The following is a 22683-nucleotide window of genomic DNA, read 5'->3' on the forward strand; positions in this document are numbered from 1 at the left end:
CTTAATCTGTGGCTCCTGGTTCATTCCCAGGAAAGTTGAAGGGGACATTGTTATTATTTAAATGCATTGTAACCAGTTGGTCATATTTCCTCTTATTATTGACTCTGAATAAGGTCCAGTATGAACTAAGGCTGCAGCTAACGATTATTTTTCTATCGATTAATCTATAGATTATTTTTTCGATTAATCGGTTAATCTATAGATTATTTTTTCGATTCATCTATAGATTATTTTTCCTTTTACCGATTATTTTTTTATTTTATTTTATTTAAAATGAAGATGAAAAAATAAAAGTAGGCCAGTTTTTTCAAAAGGCATGGCTTTTATTTACAAAAAAAAAAGTATGGCCACTCAGTCAACATTGACAACAACATGACAAAATATTCTGTAACAATGTAAACATTTAAAACTTTTAACATTTAACAAAATTAAAAGTAGCTTATTTGCTTTTTAATGTGCAAATATAAAAGTAAACATCCAGTGCAAATCTTAATATTTTGCAATAGTATAAGCATTTCAAAAGTAAAAGTATTGCTTATTTTGCTTTAAAATGTGCAAAAATAAAGATAAACATCCAATACAAAAAAGTGCAAAACGAAATATTCTGTAACAAAAGTGTAAACATTTCAACAAAAGTGAAAGTATTGCTTATTTGCTAAAATGTGCAAAAATAAAGATAAACATCAATACAAAAAAGTGCCAATCTGAATATTCTGGAGCACTGTAAACATTAAGTATTGCTTTTAAAATGTGCAAAATAAACATCCAGTCCAACACAGTACACAATAACCAATTCTACTCATTCCTGTGAGTGACTAACAGTTGTAATGAAGAAAGGTTAGCATGTCTACTTGCTTTGCTTCTTTTCTTGTTTACAATATTCCCAGCAGCTGAAAATAGGCGCTCAGAAGGGGTCGATGTGGCTGGAACTGAGAGCTAATTAGCCTTCACCTCAAGCCAGGACTGCGAGTGAGCTGAGCTGCAGTTAAGTTTCTAGTAGGTCAACGGGCTCATAGTGATGTTACTAGTAGTTGACTGGGAGGTATTTATTATCATTTGGGGAGAGTCCGCTGCCTGATGCTCACCTGCTAAACACCTATCTGCCCCACGCTGAAGCGCTGACTACATGCGCTCTGAATACGCACTGCTGATTGGCTGATAATGCTTCGTGTGTACCAATCAGATGGTTGTGTGGGTGGGACAATGCTGCGTGTGTACCAATCAGATGGTTGTATGGGTGGGACAATGCTGCGTGCTGAGACAGAGGCAGCCGCAGAAGGAGCAAAGCAACTTGTTAAGACTTTAGCAGCTAAAGTTAGCTTTAGCTTAGAAACTCGTTCGGTACAACCCCGTACCGAACCGAAAGCCCCGTACCGAAACGGTTCAATACAAAACACATAACGTTACACCCCTAGCAGATACAAATGACACATTCATGTTTTTGTGTAATGATGACAACGTATGCTAACGCGGACGATTGACTAGTTGATGGTTTTCTTTTCAAATGTTCGTTCATAGCCGTTGTGCTGCTATGATAGGCCATTTACGCTCGACACTGTGCATACAACAACATTATTAGGCTGTGTATTGAAATACTCCCACACTTTTGACGACTTTTGGCGTGCGTTTTTCCCCTCGCTCGCACAGTCTGCTTTGCGCTCCGCCATGACGGTAGTGTGACGTAATTATGCGACGCGTCGACGCACAAAAACGGCGTCGACGTATTTACATAACCGATGACGTCGACTACGTCGACGCGTCGTTTCAGCCTTAGTATGAACAGCTACAAAAAAATGTAAACCAAATATCCATCCATCCGGGGGGTTGCGGCGGCTGGAGCCTAATATGTTTGCAAAAATAAAAGTTTTGTGTGATCATTAATGTATATTTACAAGTCATATATATATATATATATATATATATATGAATAAAGGGACAAGCGGTGTACTGTGTGTGTGTATATATATATATATATATATATATATATATATATATATATATATATATATATATATATATATATATATATATATATATATATATATATATATATATATTAGAGGTGTAACGGTACACAAAAAATTCAGTTCGGCACGTACCTCGGTTTAGAGGTCACGGTTCGGTTCATTTTCGGTACAGTAAGAAAAAAACAAAATATAAATTTTCTGGTTATTTATTTACCAAATTTGTAAACAAAGGCCTTTTAACATTGGGAACACTATAACAATTATGCCCAAAAATAGAAATAGCTCTGTAGGCTGATCAGTGCAACAGCAGGCAGTCATGAATGCTAACCATTGTCAGGGTTAATGTGGTCAACATATATAAAATTAAAACAAAATAAAACTTAATAAGATAAGGCTCAGAATTGGTTTCTTAACAAAAATGACTCAGATTTAAAAAATGTTCTTCTACATATAAAAAGTGCAACATTAAACAGTTTCAGTCAACTCAGCCTCAGATTAATTTTTCTTCCCCCCCCAGCCTTTAACCCTGGTGACTTTCACTCAATCTTCATATTTTTTGCCAGAAAAATCAGTTTATCCACATTTTCTGCAGAAATGTCTCCAGCTGTGGAAAATACCGGAGGTAGCAGGTATGGCGAGGTAGTGCCTGGCTAACTTGACAGTAAGAGTCAGTATGGTCTCATTGTTCTTTCACCATAGAAGTGGGTCAGAATCTAGTTTAATGCCTGAGACTGCCTTGTATGAGGCAACGTCTTCTTTCACCAGCTGCAAAGTAGGCTTGTCTCCCACCTGAGTCGTGAAGAGCTCACCAAACAGTTCAGTCAATGCAGACTTCTTGACAGGTGGAGATGATTCAGATTCCCCTGAGAGTTCTGGTCCTGAGGATGAACTGGCTGCTGATGTCCCTGTGGCCTCCTCACTCTGCAAATAAAATGAAAAAAATGTATGAATGTTTAATGAGTACTATTATTAATGCAAGTTTATTTATTTAAATTAAAAAAGTCCTTTTCTACAAATAAAAAACATAATACCTTTTCTTCCATTGTCACTAGCTCTGTGATGAGGCAGGTGTAGATTTTGTCACGATAGGCATCATCCACATGAGGTAGGGTCTTGAACCTGGGGTCAAGGACTGTGCATTTGTGGAGGAAGTCTTCACAGTCAGAGTATCGGCCCTCGAGGTTGTCTCTGATGGCAGCCTTGATTTGACGAACAGTTGGACTGTCTTCTTCACTGGGTTCCATAGTGTTCAGTACTGTGGTTTTGAGGGGCAGGATCATGGATGCTGAAGGTGCGGTTTCAGTACCAATCAGTGTGATGATTTTCTTACGTGGTTTAAGGACCTCAACTATCTCCTCTGCCATACTTACATCCCGGTCAGACAGTGTGGTTATATCTTTGTTTTTCTTGAGGGCCTTTTCTGTCAGTGCTGAATACACTGGTGCTTGCTGTTCTAGGTACCTTGCCAGCATGTCGTGACTGGAATTCCATCGGGTGACGACATCCTGAATAAGTGTGTGCTGTGGTACACCAAGCATCTCCTGTTTGGGTTTGAGTATGTGTGCGGCTGTTGAGCTACAGTGAAAGAAAGACACGATCCTTCTCACTCTCCCTAGCAGTCTGCACACTTGGTTGAGACCTGTTGCTTTCTGTGCAGCTAAATTTATTGTGTGAGCGAAACATCCAATTTGGGGGCCCAGACCAGCTTCTTTCACTGCATTTACAATATTTCTGGCATTGTCTGTTGTGACAGTAATTGTTGTTCCTGGCCTCTCTAGCTTCCACTCCAACACAGTCTCCTTAAGTCCCTCTGCTAGAGTTGCGCTGATGTGTTGTTCATAAATGACCTGAGTTTGCAGAACATGGCTTGCAAAAGTCCAGTCAGGGGCCCTGTGATGGGCAGTCACAGTTATGTAGCTCTCTGTAGCTCTGGATGTCCATCCATCTGTTGTGAGTGCAAAGCCTGATGCAGATGACAGATCCTAGATAACAGCAGATTTAGTTTTCTCATAAAAGGCCCGGTATGATTTTATGTGGGCGAGAAGGTACTTGATATCGTGGCTTAATTACCTTTATCATGTGTTTAAAGCCAGTGTTTTCCACCACTGAATATGGTCTTAAATCTGCTGCTATAAAAACACCAACGGTATTTGTTATAGCTTTAGCCCTTTCTGACTCGCCGAGGAGAGGCTGCTTGAATGCGGTGGGTAGCTGGGTTTGCACCATGTTCGTCTTTCTCTTAGCTGAAGCGATGTTCACTTGGGGGTGGTGCCGCTTTAAATGTGTTAGCATGTTTGATGAGTTACCAGAAGCTTACCCTACCGCTGCTGAACAATGTTGGCAAACTGCTTTCGATTTGTCCACCTCTCGTCCTCCATTGCTATATCGCACCGCAAAAAGTGTTCCCAAACGGGAGATCTTAAAGAGGCAGGAGGGTTTTCCAGCTCTAGCTTTTGCATGTTGTTGTTGCTAGCATGCCGTGTGCTGTGCCTCAGTGTGCATCGTTTGCACAATGTGCAGTACGCTACTTAATATGTCCGTGTGGAAACTCGTTCGGTACACCTCCGGACCGAACCGAAGCCCACGTACCGAAACAGTTCAATACAAATACACGTAGTTACACCCCTAATATATATTAGGGCTGAAACAACTAATCGATTAAATCGATTAAAATCGATTATAAAAATAGTTGGCGATTAATCTAGTCATCGAGTCGTTGGCTCTATGCTATGCGCATGCGCAGAGGCTACGTTTTTTTTTTTTTTTTAACGTTTATTTATAAACTGGAACATTTACAAACAGCTGTGAAACAATAATCAAAATAATAGGTGTGTAACGGTACGTGTATTTGTATCGAACCGTTTCGGTACAGGGGTTTCGTTTCGGTGCGGAAGTGTACCGAACGAGTTTCCACTCGGACATATTAAGTAGCGTACTGCACATTGTGTAAACAATACTCAAAATGCCGGACATTTGAGGCATTTATGAAACTCCGCAAAAGAAGATATGTCCGGTTAGCTGCTAGCATGCTAGCAAAAGAGGACTAGCGGGGATCGGTTTCACCGGACGTGAAAACGATCGCTGCTAGCATGCTAGGTCCTGACCATACGTCCTCTTTTCATCGGACATGTCCTCTTTTACGGGGCTGTCAGGGCGGAGTTTCTTAAATGCCTCAAATGTCCGGCATTTTGAGTTAGGGTTGCGTGTATTAACAATGTACGTTCAGGGTTAAGAAGGTTAAAAACACAACAAATTGTGCGTGCAGCAGCAGCATTCGTGAGGGAGGGGCAGAGACAGAGAGAGTTATGATAAACGCGCATGCGTCGTCAGGCTCTGCTTTTTATCGATACATTTATCAGATTTAATTTTTTATTACCTATAGCAGGGGTGTCAAAAGTGTGCATTTTTGTAAAATTTTCCTTGTTTTATTTGGCAAGTTGAAAGAACATGGCGCCAGTATTATCCGATTATGAATCGATTAATCGAAGTCATTGTTACTCCCTCCGAGGTCTTAATCAAGGCTCAAGTTGTTCATTTTTCTCAAACAGACATTTATTTTCAGCCACGCCTTCTTCTCGTAACAACGATGCCAACACAATGCCAAAATAATGCTGAAATAATGCAGACAGAACTAATAAATAAGAAAAACAGAACTTACAATTAGTCTGACATCCAATAACATAAAACATTGATTTCACATACATATCAGAAAGAAACATACCTCATTGGCCTCACAAACTCTGAGGGAATAAAGTTTATTTTCAAGCCGAGACTCCATTAACGTCTTTCATCAAATGCTTGCTGTCTCATGCTGCTTCTCTTATTCCGTCACATATTAATTGTCCCCCCAACAATGTGACCAAACCGGAACAAAAAATATGTTCCTCTCCAATTTACATGGGTTTTGTAACAAAAATAAAGTTAACATATACTTGCATGAAATTACCAAAGGAAATACATTTTTAATCACATTTTATGTAAATATGAACTTATATTTATACATTGTATTTATTTATTCTAACCAACTATGAAATGATATAACATATATACAATGTGCTTCTGTCAGCAGCTACACTCCCACCAAATCTAATGTGTTTTCTCTTTTCAGACTAGTGTGGGTCTATTCTGCTTCTAACAGTGTAACTGTCTTGTGGATAGGTCTGTCCAAGTGTGTCTGCTTGTTGAGTCGTGTGCCATGGTCATCTAATGTAGAGTCACTGATTAGAAGCTGCACCTTACGCACACATCCATCTTCGCTTGGATACATTGCAGTGACCTTAGCGAGTTTCCAATCGTTCCTGGGTGCTGTGTCATCGTGTATGAGCACTACATCATTGACTTTGGCATTCCTTCTTGTCTTCTGCCATTTCTGTCTTTGCTGTAGGTTCAACATGTATTCCTTTCTCCATCTGCGCCAGAATTCATTGGCGAGATCTTGCACTCTACGCCATCTCTTGTGGAAGGTATAGGTCTTCCCTCACAAATCTGGTGAGCCTTACAATAGCTTTGACTAATCTCGACCAGCTGAAGAACTTCTCAAAACGTTCTTCCAGAGAAACCACCTTGAGTTTGCGGTGTACAACAGCTTTGCATACTTCTGAGTCTCCTGCGTCAAGCTCTCCCACCTTGCACTCTCCACTGGGTAGCTCTTCTTGCCATAGAAGACTTGGCCCACTGAACCAGTTTGAGGTGATGAGATCTTTGGCCTTGACTCCACGCGACGCATGGTCTGCAGGATTGTCCTCTGATGCAACATACTTCCACTGTGTGGGGTTGGTACTCTCTCTGATATGTTGGATGCGGTTCGCTACAAACACATGAAAGTGTCTCGCTTCATTGTTGACATATCCCAAGACAACTTGTGAATCTGTCCCGAAGAATTCTTCGACATTCAGCTCCAACTCTGCATTGAGCATGTCACTTGTACGCACTGCAACCGCTGCTGCAGACAGCTCCAACCTTGGTACTGTAGTGGCTTTGGTTGGTGCTACTCTGGACTTCGCGATTACAATAGAGCAATGGATTGCTCCTGGGCCCATTCCGAAATTTGCACAAGACTCCCACCAGCGTGTTGGTCAACTCTGGTCCGGTCAAAACGTAATCATTCAACAAGACTCCTTCATACTTCACCGAACAATCGAAGACCACTCTTATTTTTCCGGGCTTTTGGGGGTGGTACACCCCATGATGTGGAATGTACCAGGCAGGACCCCTGTCCAATTCTTCAGGAGGCACCTTTTCTGCCTCTCCGCGCTCTATTGTTTCATTCATGAACTTTGTGTAGTCGTTGTGATACTGTTTGTCTCTTTCAAATCTTTTCTTCAGACACTTGAGTCAATCAATCAATCAATCAATGTTTATTTATATAGCCCTAAATCACAAGTGTCTCAAAGGGCTGTGAGTCGATGTTCTGCACATTTCTTGTTGTTCGGTAAGTTTGGTCCGTCTTGTTTGAACGGCAAAGGTAGTTCACAATGACCATCTTCTTGCATTTTCACTCCCCTTTCCATTATTGAAATGAACCGCAAGTCTTCTTGGGAGAAATTAGAGTCTTCCACTCTCTTTTCGTTGAAATCAGACTCAAGCACTTTAATCACATTCAACGGTGTGATTACTTCTTTGACTTGGGTGCGACAAATGTGGTGTACTTCCTTCAACAACTGATCAGATGGTGAATTGGGTGTCACTTCTTTGACAACAACCCTGTGGCTGCATCCAATTGCATCTCCATAGTCAACACATGGATCAAGTCCTCCAACTATGGTCCAGCCAAGATCTGTTTTCGGAGCAAAGGGCTCATTGTCTCTTCCTGACACGACTTCTTTGGGTACCAGAGCTTGTGAACAGTTGTAACCTATTAGCAGACCAACATCACATTTAATTAGAGGGGCGATCTCATCAGCGAGGTGCTCTAAGTGAGGCCATGCGCTTGCTGCGTTCGGAGTGGGAATGTGACTTAGATTGGCAGGGATAAACTCTCTTGTATACGTCATGGGAAGAGGGATTCTCTTTGACGAGTAGAAGCCTCTGACTTGTAGACCTGTCAGCTTTTGACTAGGAATGACTGTGTCTTTGGATGACAGTGTGGAGAGCTTTAACTGCACATCTTTCTTGTCTGTGTCCAGAACATCTGCCTTTTCTTGCAGAACAAATGTGTCACTCTGACTGTCTAAAAGACCGTAAATCAGTATTTCTTGTTCTGGATTACTTGTTGTGGACAACCACACTGGAACAATTGTGGATGTGAGGTTACCATGGTCGCTTCGGATAACACGGTTTGAGATAGCCTCAGTTGGTGTTTCTTGACTTGGTTCCTTGGTTCGTTTGGTTTCCTTTGACTCACTTGTCCCTTTTGTTTCCCTTTGGATGTCCTTATTCTTTCTTGACTCTTTGTCTCGTTCTTCATGTAAACATGTTGGGTGTTTCCCCTTGCATGTGTTGCAGATACTTCTATTTTCACATTTCTTTGAGATGTGTCCAGAGTTAAGACAACCAAAACACAATCCCTTGTCTTTTACAAATTGCACTTTTGCAGCGTTCTCCTTCTCCATGAACTTTCGACATGTCAGAATGTTCTGATTTGACCTTTCACAGAATTCACACTTCAGTGTATCGGTTTTCTCTTCCGTACTGCTTGTAAATGTCCTTGCTCCAACATTCCGAGTCATTGGAGTTTTCGCTTTCTCTTTCTCTGAATCATTTGCCTTGAGAGCACTTAGAAATGTCACTGGGTTGCACGCGATCCTGGCTTCCTTTTCTACAAAGTTGACAAAATGGCTGAATGTAGGAAATGAACCACACTGATCTTCAATTTCAACTACTTTACGATTCCATCTTGCCGTAAGCCAATCAGGAAGCTTGCTGAGCATTCTCTGGTTCTCATAGCAGTCATTTAGAATTTGAAGACTCTTTATCTGTAGCATTGCCACTTCGCAACCTTTGAGAAAGTCTGAGAACTCGCTTAGTTCCACATTATCCTTGGTTCCAATTCTTGGCCAGGCTGAGAGCTTGTCTCTGAAAGCTTTGGCGATTACAAATGGACTACCATATCTTTCTTCCAGAGTGTTCCAAGCTGTACGGTATGCCATTTCTGTTCCGAGCAGAAAGTAGCTTTCGACTGCCTTTCTCGCAGGACCGCCAACATACTTTCGGAGGTAGTAGATCTTTTCAGCCACTGGGATGTTCTTTCTTTCAATCAGCAATTGAAAAGACATTATCCAGTCCTTGTACTTAATGGGATCTCCATTGAAAACTGCGGGCTCTGGAACCGGTAGACGGCTAATGTTGATGGACTCTGTCAATGCTTTAGCCAGTGCTGTTATGCCATCTTCTGGTATTTCATTGCTATTAGGTTGCCCTCTTGTGGTGTCTTTTGGTATGAATGGTTGTGCATGTGGATTGCAACCTGAATATTCATTTTTCACTTCACACTGTCTTACTGGCTTGGATGGTAGCTTCCTTGGTGTGCTCCTTCCATGCAGAAGATCTGACAATTCCTCATCCGAGTTGCCTTCTTGTTCATACACTTCCACGTTCCATTTCTTCTAAGACCAACAGAGTGGCTTCAGCTGCAGCTACTTCTGCTGCTGCGTCTTGCCTTTTTGCAGACAGCTGACTTGAACGTCGACTACTAGAGTTTTTGGATCTTTGCGAGGATGCTAAAATAAACGCTGAGCGAGTTTCACTCCAGTGAAATGACTTCTTGTCTTGATCTCGCTCATCTTCTTCTGCTGCAAGATTCTCTTGTGCTTGTTGGAAAACCTTCTGAGAAACTGCATCACATGTGTCAACTCTGCGGCGAGTGTTTCCATCAGGAGTTTCATGACTACGTAGTTCTTCATACGCTTGCATGACTTCACTAGAAGTTTCTTGTATCCGAGCAATGTGACCGTGCAAGCTTGCTATATCAGATGCGTCAAGTGCTCTTTTTGCTTGTTTGGCAGTAGATTTCCATTTTTCATAACTGGCGTTGAAGCGAGCTTGAAGCTTGCTCACCATTTCCTCATGAAACGCTTGGCCTTTCTCAGTGAGTTTTCTGGGTCTTGTACTTTTTCTTAAGCCCTCTTCTTTCACTGCTTGACTTGTGCTCGGCTCATGGGGATTTGGGGTCGGAACTTCTTCAGGATCTTCTTGCACCACCACAGCGTGTCGAGTGTCAGCGTGTTCTTGGTCAGACATGTTGCTAGCCTATTGATTTTGTGTTTTAGCTTAGTTTGGTTTGAATATTAGCCAACTTAAAAGTTTGGATGAAAATGTATTAACTGTAGTTGAATGCAAATTTAAATGTAGGCTAACTGTCAACTTAGATATGTTTAGGTTTGCTTTTTCTTTCAAAAATAAAGTTTGTGTATTATGACACTATTATTAATTAAAGTTTATCTTATTCCACTTGTTATAAAACCCACATACATTTCAATGTCAAAAATGTATTATAAATGTGCCTTTTAAATACCTTGATATGCTTTTTTAAATTGTCAAAAGAAAACAAGCAATTAATTTAAGATAAGCTTTGCAATGATAATCACCTTGTATCATACAAGCCCTTTCTTAACTTAAATAATTACTTCACACCACAGCAGGATATCCCTTTTTAGCATTTAGAAAGTCCCTTTCAAGTTAGCAGGTTAAACCAACATTCACATTTAACTTGTTTTAAACGTGATACTTGGTGTTGAGTTAACCACGCTGCACCTTGGACACTGATTGCTTCTGGAATGTCCGCGCATGCGGCTTCTTTCCTTTGAAGATTGAGAGCGATGACGTCACTCATCAAAGAGCTGCTCGTTAACGGCTCCGCTGCTGCGACAGGCTCCCTCTCCTTCTCTCCTTCTCTTCAGCGCGACGTAGGCTGAGTTCTGACTGATACTCCCTCCGAGGTCTTAATCAAGGCTCAAGTTGTTCATTTTTCTCAAACAGACATTTATTGTCAGCCACGCCTTCTTCTCGTAACAACGATGCCAACACAATGCCAAAATAATGCCGAAATAATGCCGACAGAACTAATAAATAAGAAAAACAGAACTTACAATTAGTCTGACATCCAATAACATAAAACACATTGATTTCACATACATATCAGAAAGAAACATACCTCATTGGCCTCACAAACTCTGAGGGAATAAAGTTTCTTTTCAAGCCGAGACTCCATTAATGTCTTTCATCAAATGCTTGCTGTCTCATGCTGCTTCTCTTATTCCATCACATATTAATTGTCCCCCCAACAATGTGACCAAACCGGAACAAAAAATATGTTCCTCTCCAATTTACATGGGTTTTGTAACAAAAATAAAGTTAACATATACTTGCATGAAATTACCAAAGGAAATACATTTTTAATCACATTTTATGTAAATATGAACTTATATTTATATATTGTATTTATTTATTCTAACCAACTATGAAATGATATAACATATATACAATGTGCTTCTGTCAACAGCTACAGTCATAATCGACAGATTAATCGATATATATATATATATATATATATATATATATATATATATATATATATATATATATATATATATATATATATATATACATATATATATATATGTAACGGGTATAAGAAATACTTTGATTATTTGAGTGAAATTCCTGCTAAAATATGTATATTGTTTTGTTATGCAATGAGAGGTCCAATTGCGCCATCTGCTGGTACCTGAAAAGTCTGTAGATATGACCGCAAACCGGAAGCTATTAGTAGACTTCCTGTTCTCTGCTAATGACATCGAAAGCAGCAGACGTGCTAACCACATATTGTGTGTATGTGCGTTCTGATCACTCATTGCAGCTACCAGTAAAGAACCACATCATCCAATCCAGCCTGTGTGTGGGTTCTTGGCGGGACGGGTACACAGCAGTTACATTGGTGCTGTGACCTGAGACTTCTATCAAGTTCGTCGAACTGGTGACCGTCCTGCCTACCACATCGCTCCATGAAGCCATCGGTTCACAGTATTTGTGTGTTCACGGTTTACAAGGGTAGCATATATTGCAGTGAAGCTCATTATAGTGTGTCACAGCGGCACAGATAATTGTATGTGGCATAGCAGTAGCGTGTCACACAGACTGCGGATTTGTTTTATCATTTTGATTCTATTTGCCATTTTCTTATTGATGATTTCAGAAAGTGGGGTGGACTGTACTGTATTGTGGCAGACATTTTTGAAACATGTCTTTTCAGAGTAATCCACGTTTCCCAAAGTTTGGCACACCCATTCAAGTTGGCAGAGGCAGGTGTATGCCTACTCCCATCCCCTTTTCTGTTGATAGTCCTGCCCCAGGTGTTAGTTTGTCCTCATTAGAGGCAGTTTCCAATGCTAGCGTACATAATGCAGCTAACCAGCGCACTAGCTCTTATTTGCCTCAAGTCACGTCTACACCAAATCCTATTGGTAGCGTCTCTGAGTGTGTAGCTGACCAGATGAGGACTGTCATTCAGGAGATAGGTCAACAGTTAGCTGATAGTATCATGTCGCGTATGCAGCCAAATAACACAATAACTTCTGCTTCAACTTTCACACAGGATGTAACAAACACACTGAGTCAGCCTAGCCATGTGTCTGATGTATCTCAGGTTCAGGTTGTCACACATAGGAAGGTTAAGGAACCGCCATCATTTGTAGGAGATGGGTCGGATTCAATTAAGGTGCATGAATGGGAAGATCTGATGAGAACATTCATTAAGAGGAGTAATGTGAGAGTTGAAGAGCAGGCTGAGGAGATCCTTATGCATTTGAGGGGAAAGGCTAAGGATGTAGTAAAGTTTGGCATTAGGAACAGTAATATTGACATGCATGCTCAGCCCGACCTGATTTATGGTCTACTTAGGAAACACTTTAGCTGTAATAGGTACTCTTCTGTCCCCTTAGCTGACTTTTACTCGACTTTGCCTAAAGACCAGGAAGACCCCTATGACTACTGGCTGAGACTGAACAGAGCAGCTGACTTCGCCATTGACTGTCTGAGAGAGCAGGGCAAGACGCTGGACAACCCTGAAACAGAGGTGACTCGCATGTTTATTCGGAACTGTCCCTGCAAAGACCTGGCCCTCACTTTCAGATCCAAAACAATCGACAAATGGTCAGCGTGTGAAGTACTGGAGGTGCTGACGAGTACCATGCTGAGATGAGCTGCAAAGCAACTCCCCCAATACACACTGTGAAGAGGATGGACATTGCAGTACACGCAGCTGAGGTGAGCCGTAGTCCAGCCCTTGACCACAGTGGTCACGAGGCACCTCAAACCCAGAGCCCTCAGTATGTCCCCCTAGCGGAGGTGATGGCTATGTTGGAAAAGGTTCTGCTACGTGGGACCTCTAACCAGTCACAAGTGAGGAAGCGAGCTCCACCCAGGTGTCTTGAGAACAGAGTTGACGGGTTCACTGACATGCCATGCATTATTTGCAAAGATGAAGGTCACAGTGCTTTCTCTCATTGCCGGGAGAAGAGGCTTTGCTTCAAGTGCTATGCCCCAGGTCATTCACGTCGTGACTGTCCGGCGAGGAGGACCACTCCACAGCCTCAGGAAAACTGACCGATCTGCACACAGGGGAGGACCGCGCAGATCAGCTAATTGAACCTCCAACCAGTTATGAGAAGCCCGACATGCTTGATATTGAATCCCTCTATGAGTCGCACCGCAGTTATAGTGGCAGTACAGTAGTTTCACCCAATAAACTGATATTTCAGGGATCCCAGAGAATAGCAGAGACTGATAGCCTGTTCTACACGCCTGTATTTGTGAAGAATGGCCCCACTTTCAAAGCACTGTTAGACAGCGGGTCAATGGCCAGTACAATAAGTGAGTCTGCTGTTGAGTCCCTGCTGCAGCAATGCCCTAACATGACAAAGGACACAGCTGATGACTATGTCATTGTAGGCTGCGGTGGACACCGCGTTTCCCCCAAAGACATGTATAACCTTGATGTTAACGTTTACGGATGCAGGATGATCGTTCCAGTAATGGTTGTACCTGGCCAGACAGAAGCAATGATCCTTGGCAGCAATGCTATCAAGCATATCCTAACTCAACTGAAGAGCACTGACAGCTACTGGAGGCTTGTTTCCTCGCCCGACAATGGTCAGACTGATGACCACTGCCAATTCTTGTCACTACTGTCCAACACAGAGAGACGGAGAGGTGAATGCATTCCAGATAAGGTGGGAACAGTGAAAGTCAAAAGTTGTGTAACACTGAAACCACAGAGTGAGCACCTTGTCTGGGGCAAGTTACCTGAGTCAGCTCTGATGTCAGTAGGCAGTACTGTGGTCGTTGAGCCGACCCAGTCTAAAGCTAGACCCAAACAAATCCTTGTTGGAAGGGTTATTATTCCACTTTGGGGAGATCGATGGGTGCCCGTTAAAGTAATTAACCCTACAGACAGAACTGTGGTGTTGAGAAGGAACACCAAGATCGCAGATGTGTCCCCCTGTATCGCAGTGGAGGACCTACCCAAAGCAGAGGAGGTCAAGTGCAACATGCAGTGTGTGGAGAGCGAAGATGTGCATCCGAGGTCAGAAGAGGACATGGTGCGTGCACTGGAGACTCTGGGCCTGCAAGACATTGATCTGAAGTCATGCGAAGTGTCACTGCAGTGGAAAGACAAGCTTGTTCACATTATTGAAGAATATGAGTCAATCTTCTCCAGACACAAGATGGACTGTGGAGAGGCCAAAGAGTTTGTGCATCGCATCCACCTTGTTGATGACAAGCCGTTCCGTCTACCATACAGGCGCATACCACCAAGCCAATATGAGAAACTGAGAACGACTCTGAATGAGATGGAGGAAAAAGGCATTATTCAAAAGTCGAGCAGTGAATATGCATCTGCACTCGTTCTCGTATGGAAGCGGAATGGAGACCTCAGAGTATGCACTGACTTCAGATGGCTCAACGCAAGAACTGTGAAGGATGTCTACCCACTGCCGCACCAAGCAGATGCTCTAGCCGCACTTGGTGGAAATGCTCTGTTCTCCACGATGGACCTGACATCAGGCTTCTATAATGTCCCCTTGCACCCTGATAACAAGAAGTATACAGCATTCTCATCACCCTTTGGACTTCATGAATATAACCATCTCCCTCAGGGCCTATGCAACAGTCCAGCTACCTTCATGAGGATGATGATGTCAATATTCGGTGACGAGAATTTCACAAGCCTGTTGTGTTACCTCGACGATCTGATGGTATTTGCACCTACAGAAGAAGTTGCACTCAAACGCCTGCAGATGGTGTTTGCCCGCCTCAAGGAGCACAACCTTAAGCTCGCACCCAAGAAGTGCTTCTTCCTCAGGAGGGCTGTGAAATTTCTCGGGCACGTCATCAGTGAAGATGGAGTCCGAACAGACCCTGAGAAAGTCAGAGCCATAAATGACCTAAAGGTCGCAGACATCATGGAATCTGATGGTAGAACACCTTGTCCTAGTAAAATCAGATCGTTTTTGGGCATGGTGATGTACTACCAAAGTTTCATTGAGGCATGTTCTGCGAAGGCTAAACCGCTGTTCAGGCTCACAGCTGAACCTAGCGCTCACTGCAAGCGCAAGAAAGGTCGCAAACCTGTGAAGAAAGGAGGTCCTGTGAAGTTGACTTCTGCTGATTGGTCCGACGCATGCCAGACCGCGTTTGAGACACTGAAACACGACCTCATGACAAGTGTCACTCTAGCCCACCCAGATTTCAATGCCCCGTTCATTCTGGCTGTCGACGCATCCTTTGATGGGATTGGAGCTGTCCTGTCACAACTTCCGCCTGGTGGAAAGGTAGCTAGACCTGTCGCCTTTGCGAGTAGAACGCTCTCTCGCTCCCAGCTAAACTACCCTGCGCACCGACTTGAATTTCTTGCCTTGAAATGGGCAGTATGTGACAAATTCAGCCACTGGTTGAAAGGCAGACATTTCACCACATGGACTGACAATAACCCCTTCACATATATTCTGACCAAACCCAGACTTGACGCGTGTGAACAGCGGTGGGTGGCAAAGCTCGCTGCTTATGACTTCGACTTGTAGTACATTCCTGGCCCAAAGAACATTGTAGCCGACGCATTGAGCCGTGAGCCATTTGTCCAGTCGTGTGTGGGTCATCGCCTTGTCACCGAACCTTATGCCTCACTGTTGGAACAAGTCAACGGTGTGAATGACAGAACCGTGCAAGAGGTGTTCAGAGTGTCCAACAACTGTCAGGCTGTTGTGGACGAAGGTGGTGAAACATCAGACGGGCCAGTGCAAGAGGCAATTTCACCGAACACAAGAGGCTCAGTTGCGTCAGAGGAAGTCGCTGCCATCTTCAGTGCTCAGTCCACTGGAGGTGTACGTCGCATGATTGGGGCGGACGCTGCCTTCAGTCTTCTACAGAAGGCAGACCAGTCCACTGCACTCCCTCAGAGTCAGCTTGTTGGTCAACAGGAGCAAGACAAGACAGTAGGCAGGGCCATGTACTTTGTACAGAGACACAAGAGACCTACCAGGCGTGAGCGAGCTGTTGAGTCGCATAGCGTGATCAAACTTCTAAAGCATTGGAGTAGACTGACCATACAGAATGGCACGCTGTACAAGATACGAAAAGATCCCAAGATTAACAAGAAGATCCTCCAGTACATAGTACCAGACTCTTTAAAGCAGAAAGTCCTCCAAGGTCTCCATGACTCAGCAGGTCACCAAGGCCAGCATCGTACCTTGTCTCTGGTGAGGCAACGACTCTTCTGGAGTGGCATGGAACGGGATGTTGTGAACTATGTTCAGTCTTGTCAGCGCTGCATAGTAGGGAAGACACCCGAGCCACACAGCCGTGCTCCTCTCAAGAACATTGTCACCTCTGAGCCTATGGAGTTGGTCTGCATAGACTTTTGGACTGCTGAGCAAGGGAACAAGTCTGTGGATGTTCTAGTTGTGACCGATCACTTCTCCAAGATGGCACACGCCTTCCCATGCAAGAATCAGACTGCAAGGCAAGTTGCTCGTCGTCTCTGGAATGACTTCTTTCTAATTTATGGCTTTCCGCAGCGCATCCATTCGGACCAGGGAGCCAATTTTGAGAGCAAGTTGATTAAGGAGCTTCTAGAGATGGCTTGGGTACAGAAGTCCCATACGACTCCGTATCACCCCATGGGAAATAGTGTCACAGAGCGTTTTAACAGGACCCTGGGAGATATGATCAGGTCTCTTCCCCTTCAGTCCAAAGCAAAGTGGCCACAAATGCTGCAGCAACTTACCTTCTGCTACAACTGCGCAGAGCATGAGACAACAGGGTTTGCACCCTTCTACTTAATGTTTGGAAGAATCCCTCATCTCCCTGTCGACGTCATGTTTCAACATGCTCTCACCAATGACGCTGTTGTCAGTCACTCAGACTTTGTGTCCCAACTGAAAAAGGATCTGCATGAAGCTGCTCAGATTGTGCAGAGGAACAGTCTCAGGGAACAGACTCGCCATGCCAAGCTGTACAACCGCAAAGTCAAGGGCTCACCCCTCGTTGTTGGAGACAGAGTGCTGATTGCCAACAGAGGTGTGCCAGGAAAACGCAAGGTTGCAGACAAGTGGGAGTCGACCCCTTATGAAGTCATCTCTGTCAGACCTGAACTCAATGTCTACAGAGTCAAGGATTGCCTGACAGGCAGAGAGAGACAGGCAGAGAGAGAGTCGTTCACTGGAATCTACTACTCTCTGTTAGCTTCCTGCCATGTGACAGAGACCTGGACAATGTCTCTGGGCACTCTGATTGTGACGCTGCTGCGCATGGAAGTGATGTATGTCCTGACGTGCCTGATATGGTGGAAGAGAGTGATGTACGTACAGTCAACTGGCTGATGCGGACAGGTGAAGAGGAAGTCCATTCTGAAGAGGAGGATGACTCGTTTGACCGGAGGTCTGATGCTGCTCAATCCGACTCTCTCTCAGTCACCGCGTCCAGTCAGCTAGTCCCTGAAGATGTTGACTATGCTGCTGTTAATGGTGCGGAAGGCTCACCACAGTGCTCTGAAGATATAGTCACTGACACAGACGTTGCCCCTCCTGTAACTATCCATCCAGATGTGACCCCTTTGGACACTGACTCTACTGACATGTCCCCTCCTGACAATATCCCCACAGACGTTGCTCCTCCTGACAAAGACCTTCAACAAGACATTGACCCCCCGGACACTGATGCTCCTGAGACAGCCATTCTTGACACTGACTTTCTGAACAGTGACGTTCCAGGCCCTTTAGCTCAAGCAATTTGCACACAGCCTGGCCGTTATGGTCTCAGGGATCGTAGTTTCATGAACCCTCCACAATGCCTGATTTGTCAGGTGAATAAGCAAGTAGTAGATGAAGATTCTGTGTCCACAGTATCAGTTAGTACCTTGTTTAAGTTCTTTAGAGATGCAATTTCAGTTTGAGTTATGAAAGTATATGACCAAAGAAGAGTCTAAGTAGTACTTGAAGCTATAGGAACAACATTTTGCATTTCAGAGGTGTAACAGGCATCTCTGAGTCTGTGTTTAGTTAGGAGATTGATCACCTTCTTTCTTTCCACACTCCTTTTTGAGAGAGTTTTAGAACTGACATGCACAACAGTTTTGTTCCTAGTAATGCACTTATTTTTTTTGTTTTTGTCTCAAGTGTTGCACTCCTAAATTTAGCAGAATTTCAGGGGGGTGTATGTAACGGGTATAAGAAATACTTTGATTATTTGAGTGAAATTCCTGCTAAAATATGTATATTGTTTTGTTATGCAATGAGAGGTCCAATTGCGCCATCTGCTGGTACCTGAAAAGTCTGTAGATATGACCGCAAACCGGAAGCTATTAGTAGACTTCCTGTTCTCTGCTAATGGTAAGACACGTTTTGATATTGCAAAATATTATAAATTACACTAAAGCTAACGTGAGAGTTATTGTAAGATACACAGTTATTTAATGGCAGTTGGAATGCTATGTTGTGGAATTTTCGTTTTGAATTGGTTGTTGCTCACGTTAGATGTCCTACTATTTTGCACTGAAGTCGATATTATTTTCCCCCTGTAGACATCGAAAACAGCAGAGGTGCTAACCACATATTGTGTGTATGTGCGTTCTGATCACTCATTGCAGGTAATAATTGTTGCACTATGTGCGTTTTACGTGTCAAGACGTTCATATTTAAATTTGTATTGTTCGCCATTTTAACATGGGAACAACGTGGTCTGTCATATTCGCTAGTCACCACCAGAGGGTGCTAAAAGTCCATTTAATTATTTGTGTCATGTCTTGTATTGTATTTTTCTATTTTCTATTTCATAAATATATAAAAAAGGATGATGTTGGTTAAAAACCAAGTTAAAAATATGTTGTATTGAATTAATTGTAATACCATTAAAGATAAAAGCAAGTTAAAACCACTATACGATCACACACGAAAAAGTATACTGTTACAAACCATTGTATTAAGTTACATCTGTAATTGCACTTCATGTAATTGTAAAAATATGAAAATTTTATGTACTTTGGTAGACTTCCTGTTCTCTGCTAATGACATCGAAAACAGCAGAGGTGCTTACCACATATTGTGTGTATGTGCGTTCTGATCACTCATTGCAGCTACCAGTAAAGAACCACATCATCCAATCCAGCCTGTGTGTGGGTTCTTGGCGGGACGGGTACACAGCAGTTACATATATATATATATATATATATATATATATATATATATATATATATATATATATATATATATATATATATATATATATATATATATATATATATATATATATATATATATATGCCCTGCGATGAGATGGCGACTTGTCCAGGGTGTACCCCGCCTTCCGCCCGATTGTAGCTGAGATAGGCTCCAGCGCCCCCCGCCACCCCGAAGGGAATAAGCGGTAGAAAATGGATATATATATATATATATATATATATATATATATATATATATATATATATATATATATATATATATATATATATATATATATATATATACACACACACACACACACATAGTATATATACATATATATGTGTATATATTTATATATGTATGTATATACATGTATAATTGTTTTCGTCATATTTAATTTAATTTTAAATGTAATTTTTAAATCTAAAATGTGCTTCACTGTTTTTCTCTAAAATGATTTAATGATAAAAAGCACCTTTTGTAATGAACAACAAAAACCTATTCACTTTATTTTGCAGAATTCCAGCATTTAATTCATGCTGAGTATAATGTATTTGACTACATTCTAACGCTCTTATTTGTATATAATTGACTTTTTAAATAAAGAAAATAAAAAAACGCGAGATAGTCTCGCGAGATTTGCCAACTGGCGCGGACGCTTCCACGGAAAAGATAGGATTTAATTTATGAACGCGTTAAACCTTTTTATATTGTGTATGGATTTTGCCCGAAAATTGTCCCACTTCAGAAACAACGCGACACTAATTTCAAGTAACTCGGTCAAGTCACTGATCTTTAATGTATTCCGGCATGGAAATCACCAAACATAGCTTCTACGGAGCAAGCGGTATGATGGCGCTGGTTGTCTCGCGTTAGCCTCCGTTTTCTCCATACTCACAATGGCTTCGGAGCAGAAGACGAGCTGGATATTGACTGGTGCTACCGTCGCCTGCGTCCTTGCTCTCTATGTTCCCTGTGTGCAGAGGACAGTCCCCGGTGGAGATTCAGGTTGGTGCTGGTGCTCATAGTACAGTACATGCTAGTGCTAGCCAGGGAGCTAACTTCCTCTTTTTAAGTCACGTGGGTTTGTTGTGTTGTGGAGCAGCCAATCATGTTGAGTCTTGTTCACCGTGCTTGTTCTCAGCTGCAATGATTAGCTGTCAGGGAAACAACATGTTATTACAGAGATGTATTTTAAACAACATGTTATTACAGAGAGGTATTTTAAACAACATGTTATTACAGAGAGGTATTTTAAACAACATGTTATTACAGAGAGATATTTTAAACAACATGTTGTTACAGAGAGATATTTTAAACAACATGTTATTACAGAGATGTATTTTAAACAACATGTTATTACAGAGAAGTATTTTAAACATGTTATTACAGAGAGGTATTTTAAACAACATGTTATTACAGAGAGATATTTTAAACAACATGTTATTACAGAGAGGTATTTTAAACAACATGTTATTACAGAGAGGTATTTTAAACAATATATTTTTACCGAGAGGTATTTTAAACAACATGTTATTACAGAGAGGTATTTTAAACAATATGTTTTTATTGAGAGGTATTTTAAACAACATGTAATAAACCAACGTAATTAATTTTTTTACAACATAATAATTCAAATAATAATTAGTAGTTTTAAATACATTTTCGAATTGTGTAGTGTGCATTGAACATCCATCCATCCATCCATTTTTCTACCGCTTGTCCCTTATGGGGTTGCGGGGGTTGCTGGACCAATTAAAGAAGTAAACACAAATAATTAAAAAGCTCAAACTATGTGAAAATAATTCCCTGGAGATGGACACTTTTTTTTGTATTCAATTAAAAGTTTGTATATTTTTGGGGCGGCGTGGCGTAGTGGGTAGAGCAGACCTGGGCATTCTGCGGCCCGCGGGCCGCATCCGGCCCTTTGTACGTCCCTGTCCGGCCCGCGTGAGGCCAATTATAAATTACAAAATACATTTTAAAAAGTATCTATTTCGAGTGTGCAATACAACGGTGCTGCTTTTGTTTTGAAAAGCGTTATTTGTATTACTTCCGTGTGGACGTATGCTCGTGCGCGCAGCGGCAATCACAAATTACAAAATAAATTTAAAAAAACATCTTTGTCGTGCGTGCAATACAACTGTGCTGCTTTTATTTTGAAAAGTGTTATATGTGCGTATGTCCTGTGAGGGAAGGCGCACAGCGACAAGTGATGCCCGGTTATCCCCGAGACGCTAAAAAGAGAAAAGTTGATGACGAATGGCGTGTTTTCAACAAGACAAGTAAAGGTAAAGCCGTGTGCTTATTTGTGGTACACACGTTGCTGTGTTTAAAGAATATAGTGTAACGACCTGCTGAAGTAGATGTTGTCTTCTTGAGTTGCGTAAATGAGGAGTGAGGAGACGTGCGTGTGGAAGGAACGAGATATGTTGAGCTGTGTTAGTATAGCTTGCTCAATAAAAGTTTAAAAAGAGCGTCAGACTTGGTGTGCACTTCTTCTGGACGCTACAATTGGTGTCAGAAGTAAAACTTTGCGCATACTGCACTGTTTGTGTGCTACGTCATCGGGAGGTACGTGCCACGTGAGGAGCTCGCAGCAAAGAGAGAGACAGAGAGAGACAGAGAGAGAGAGACAGCGTTTACAGGTGCAGCCACGCTGCTTGCCACGGGGGGAATTCCGCCCTCAATGCAGACTCCCAGGTTTGCAGGTTTGATGGCAAGGCGAACTGGGAGGCATTTCATCCCACTTCTGACATCAATTGTAGCGTCCAGAAGAAGTGCACACCAAGTCTGATGCTCTTTTTAAACTTTTATTGAGCATGCTATACTAACACAGCTCAACTTATCTCGTTCTTTCCAAAAGGAAAACCAATCCTCACTCCTCATTTCTGCAACAGCAACGCTTCCTCCTTCTTCGCCAATCACCTTACAGGTGTGCTACGTTCACAACAAAGAGGATGCAGGATAAAGTGACAGAAATTGAAATTTTTGTATTGTAATATACATCAGGAAGTGTTGTGTAAGAAAGTGTTGAAAATAAAACCATCAAAAGTCATCTG

General features: G+C 42.1%; 2 protein-coding genes across 3 annotated transcripts in view; one reads left to right on the forward strand and one right to left on the reverse strand.

The window, feature by feature from the left end:
* Positions 1-2319: 2319 nt before the first annotated feature.
* On the reverse strand, positions 2320-20766 carry LOC133646883 (zinc finger BED domain-containing protein 4-like). Of its 2 annotated transcripts, none has more exons than XR_009825375.1 (2): positions 20520-20766; positions 2320-2888 (listed from the first exon to the last, which is right to left on the reverse strand). XR_009825375.1 is itself a non-coding variant. In XM_062042766.1 (2 exons), the coding sequence occupies exons 1-2, from the start codon at positions 3503-3505 to the stop codon at positions 2658-2660; spliced, it is 738 nt and encodes a 245-aa protein (XP_061898750.1). In that variant the 5' UTR covers positions 3506-4481; the 3' UTR covers positions 2320-2657. The 2 variants fall into 2 exon arrangements, 1 of the variants encoding a protein (XP_061898750.1); XM_062042766.1 differs by lacking the exon at positions 20520-20766 and adding an exon at positions 2999-4481.
* LOC133646882 (protein O-mannosyl-transferase TMEM260-like) overlaps positions 20257-22683 on the forward strand; it is a 69649-nt gene continuing 67222 nt past the window's right edge. Inside the window, exon 1 of the mRNA XM_062042764.1 lies at positions 20257-20629. Coding sequence (XP_061898748.1) covers positions 20521-20629 — 109 coding nt within the window. The 5' untranslated portion in view covers positions 20257-20520. The remainder of the gene's footprint in view (positions 20630-22683) is intronic.

Source organism: Entelurus aequoreus, linkage group LG03, assembly GCF_033978785.1.
Source record: "Entelurus aequoreus isolate RoL-2023_Sb linkage group LG03, RoL_Eaeq_v1.1, whole genome shotgun sequence".
Lineage (NCBI taxonomy): Eukaryota > Metazoa > Chordata > Actinopteri > Syngnathiformes > Syngnathidae > Entelurus > Entelurus aequoreus.

Coding starts and splice junctions, on each gene's coding strand:
- LOC133646883 (XM_062042766.1), bottom strand. CDS start 3,505: ATGCTTGGTGTACCACAGCACACACTTATTCAGGATGTCGTCACCCGA. Junction 2,889..2,998: donor TAGTGACAATGGAAGAAAAG/GTATTATGTTTT, acceptor TTTTATTTGCAG/AGTGAGGAGGCCACAGGGAC.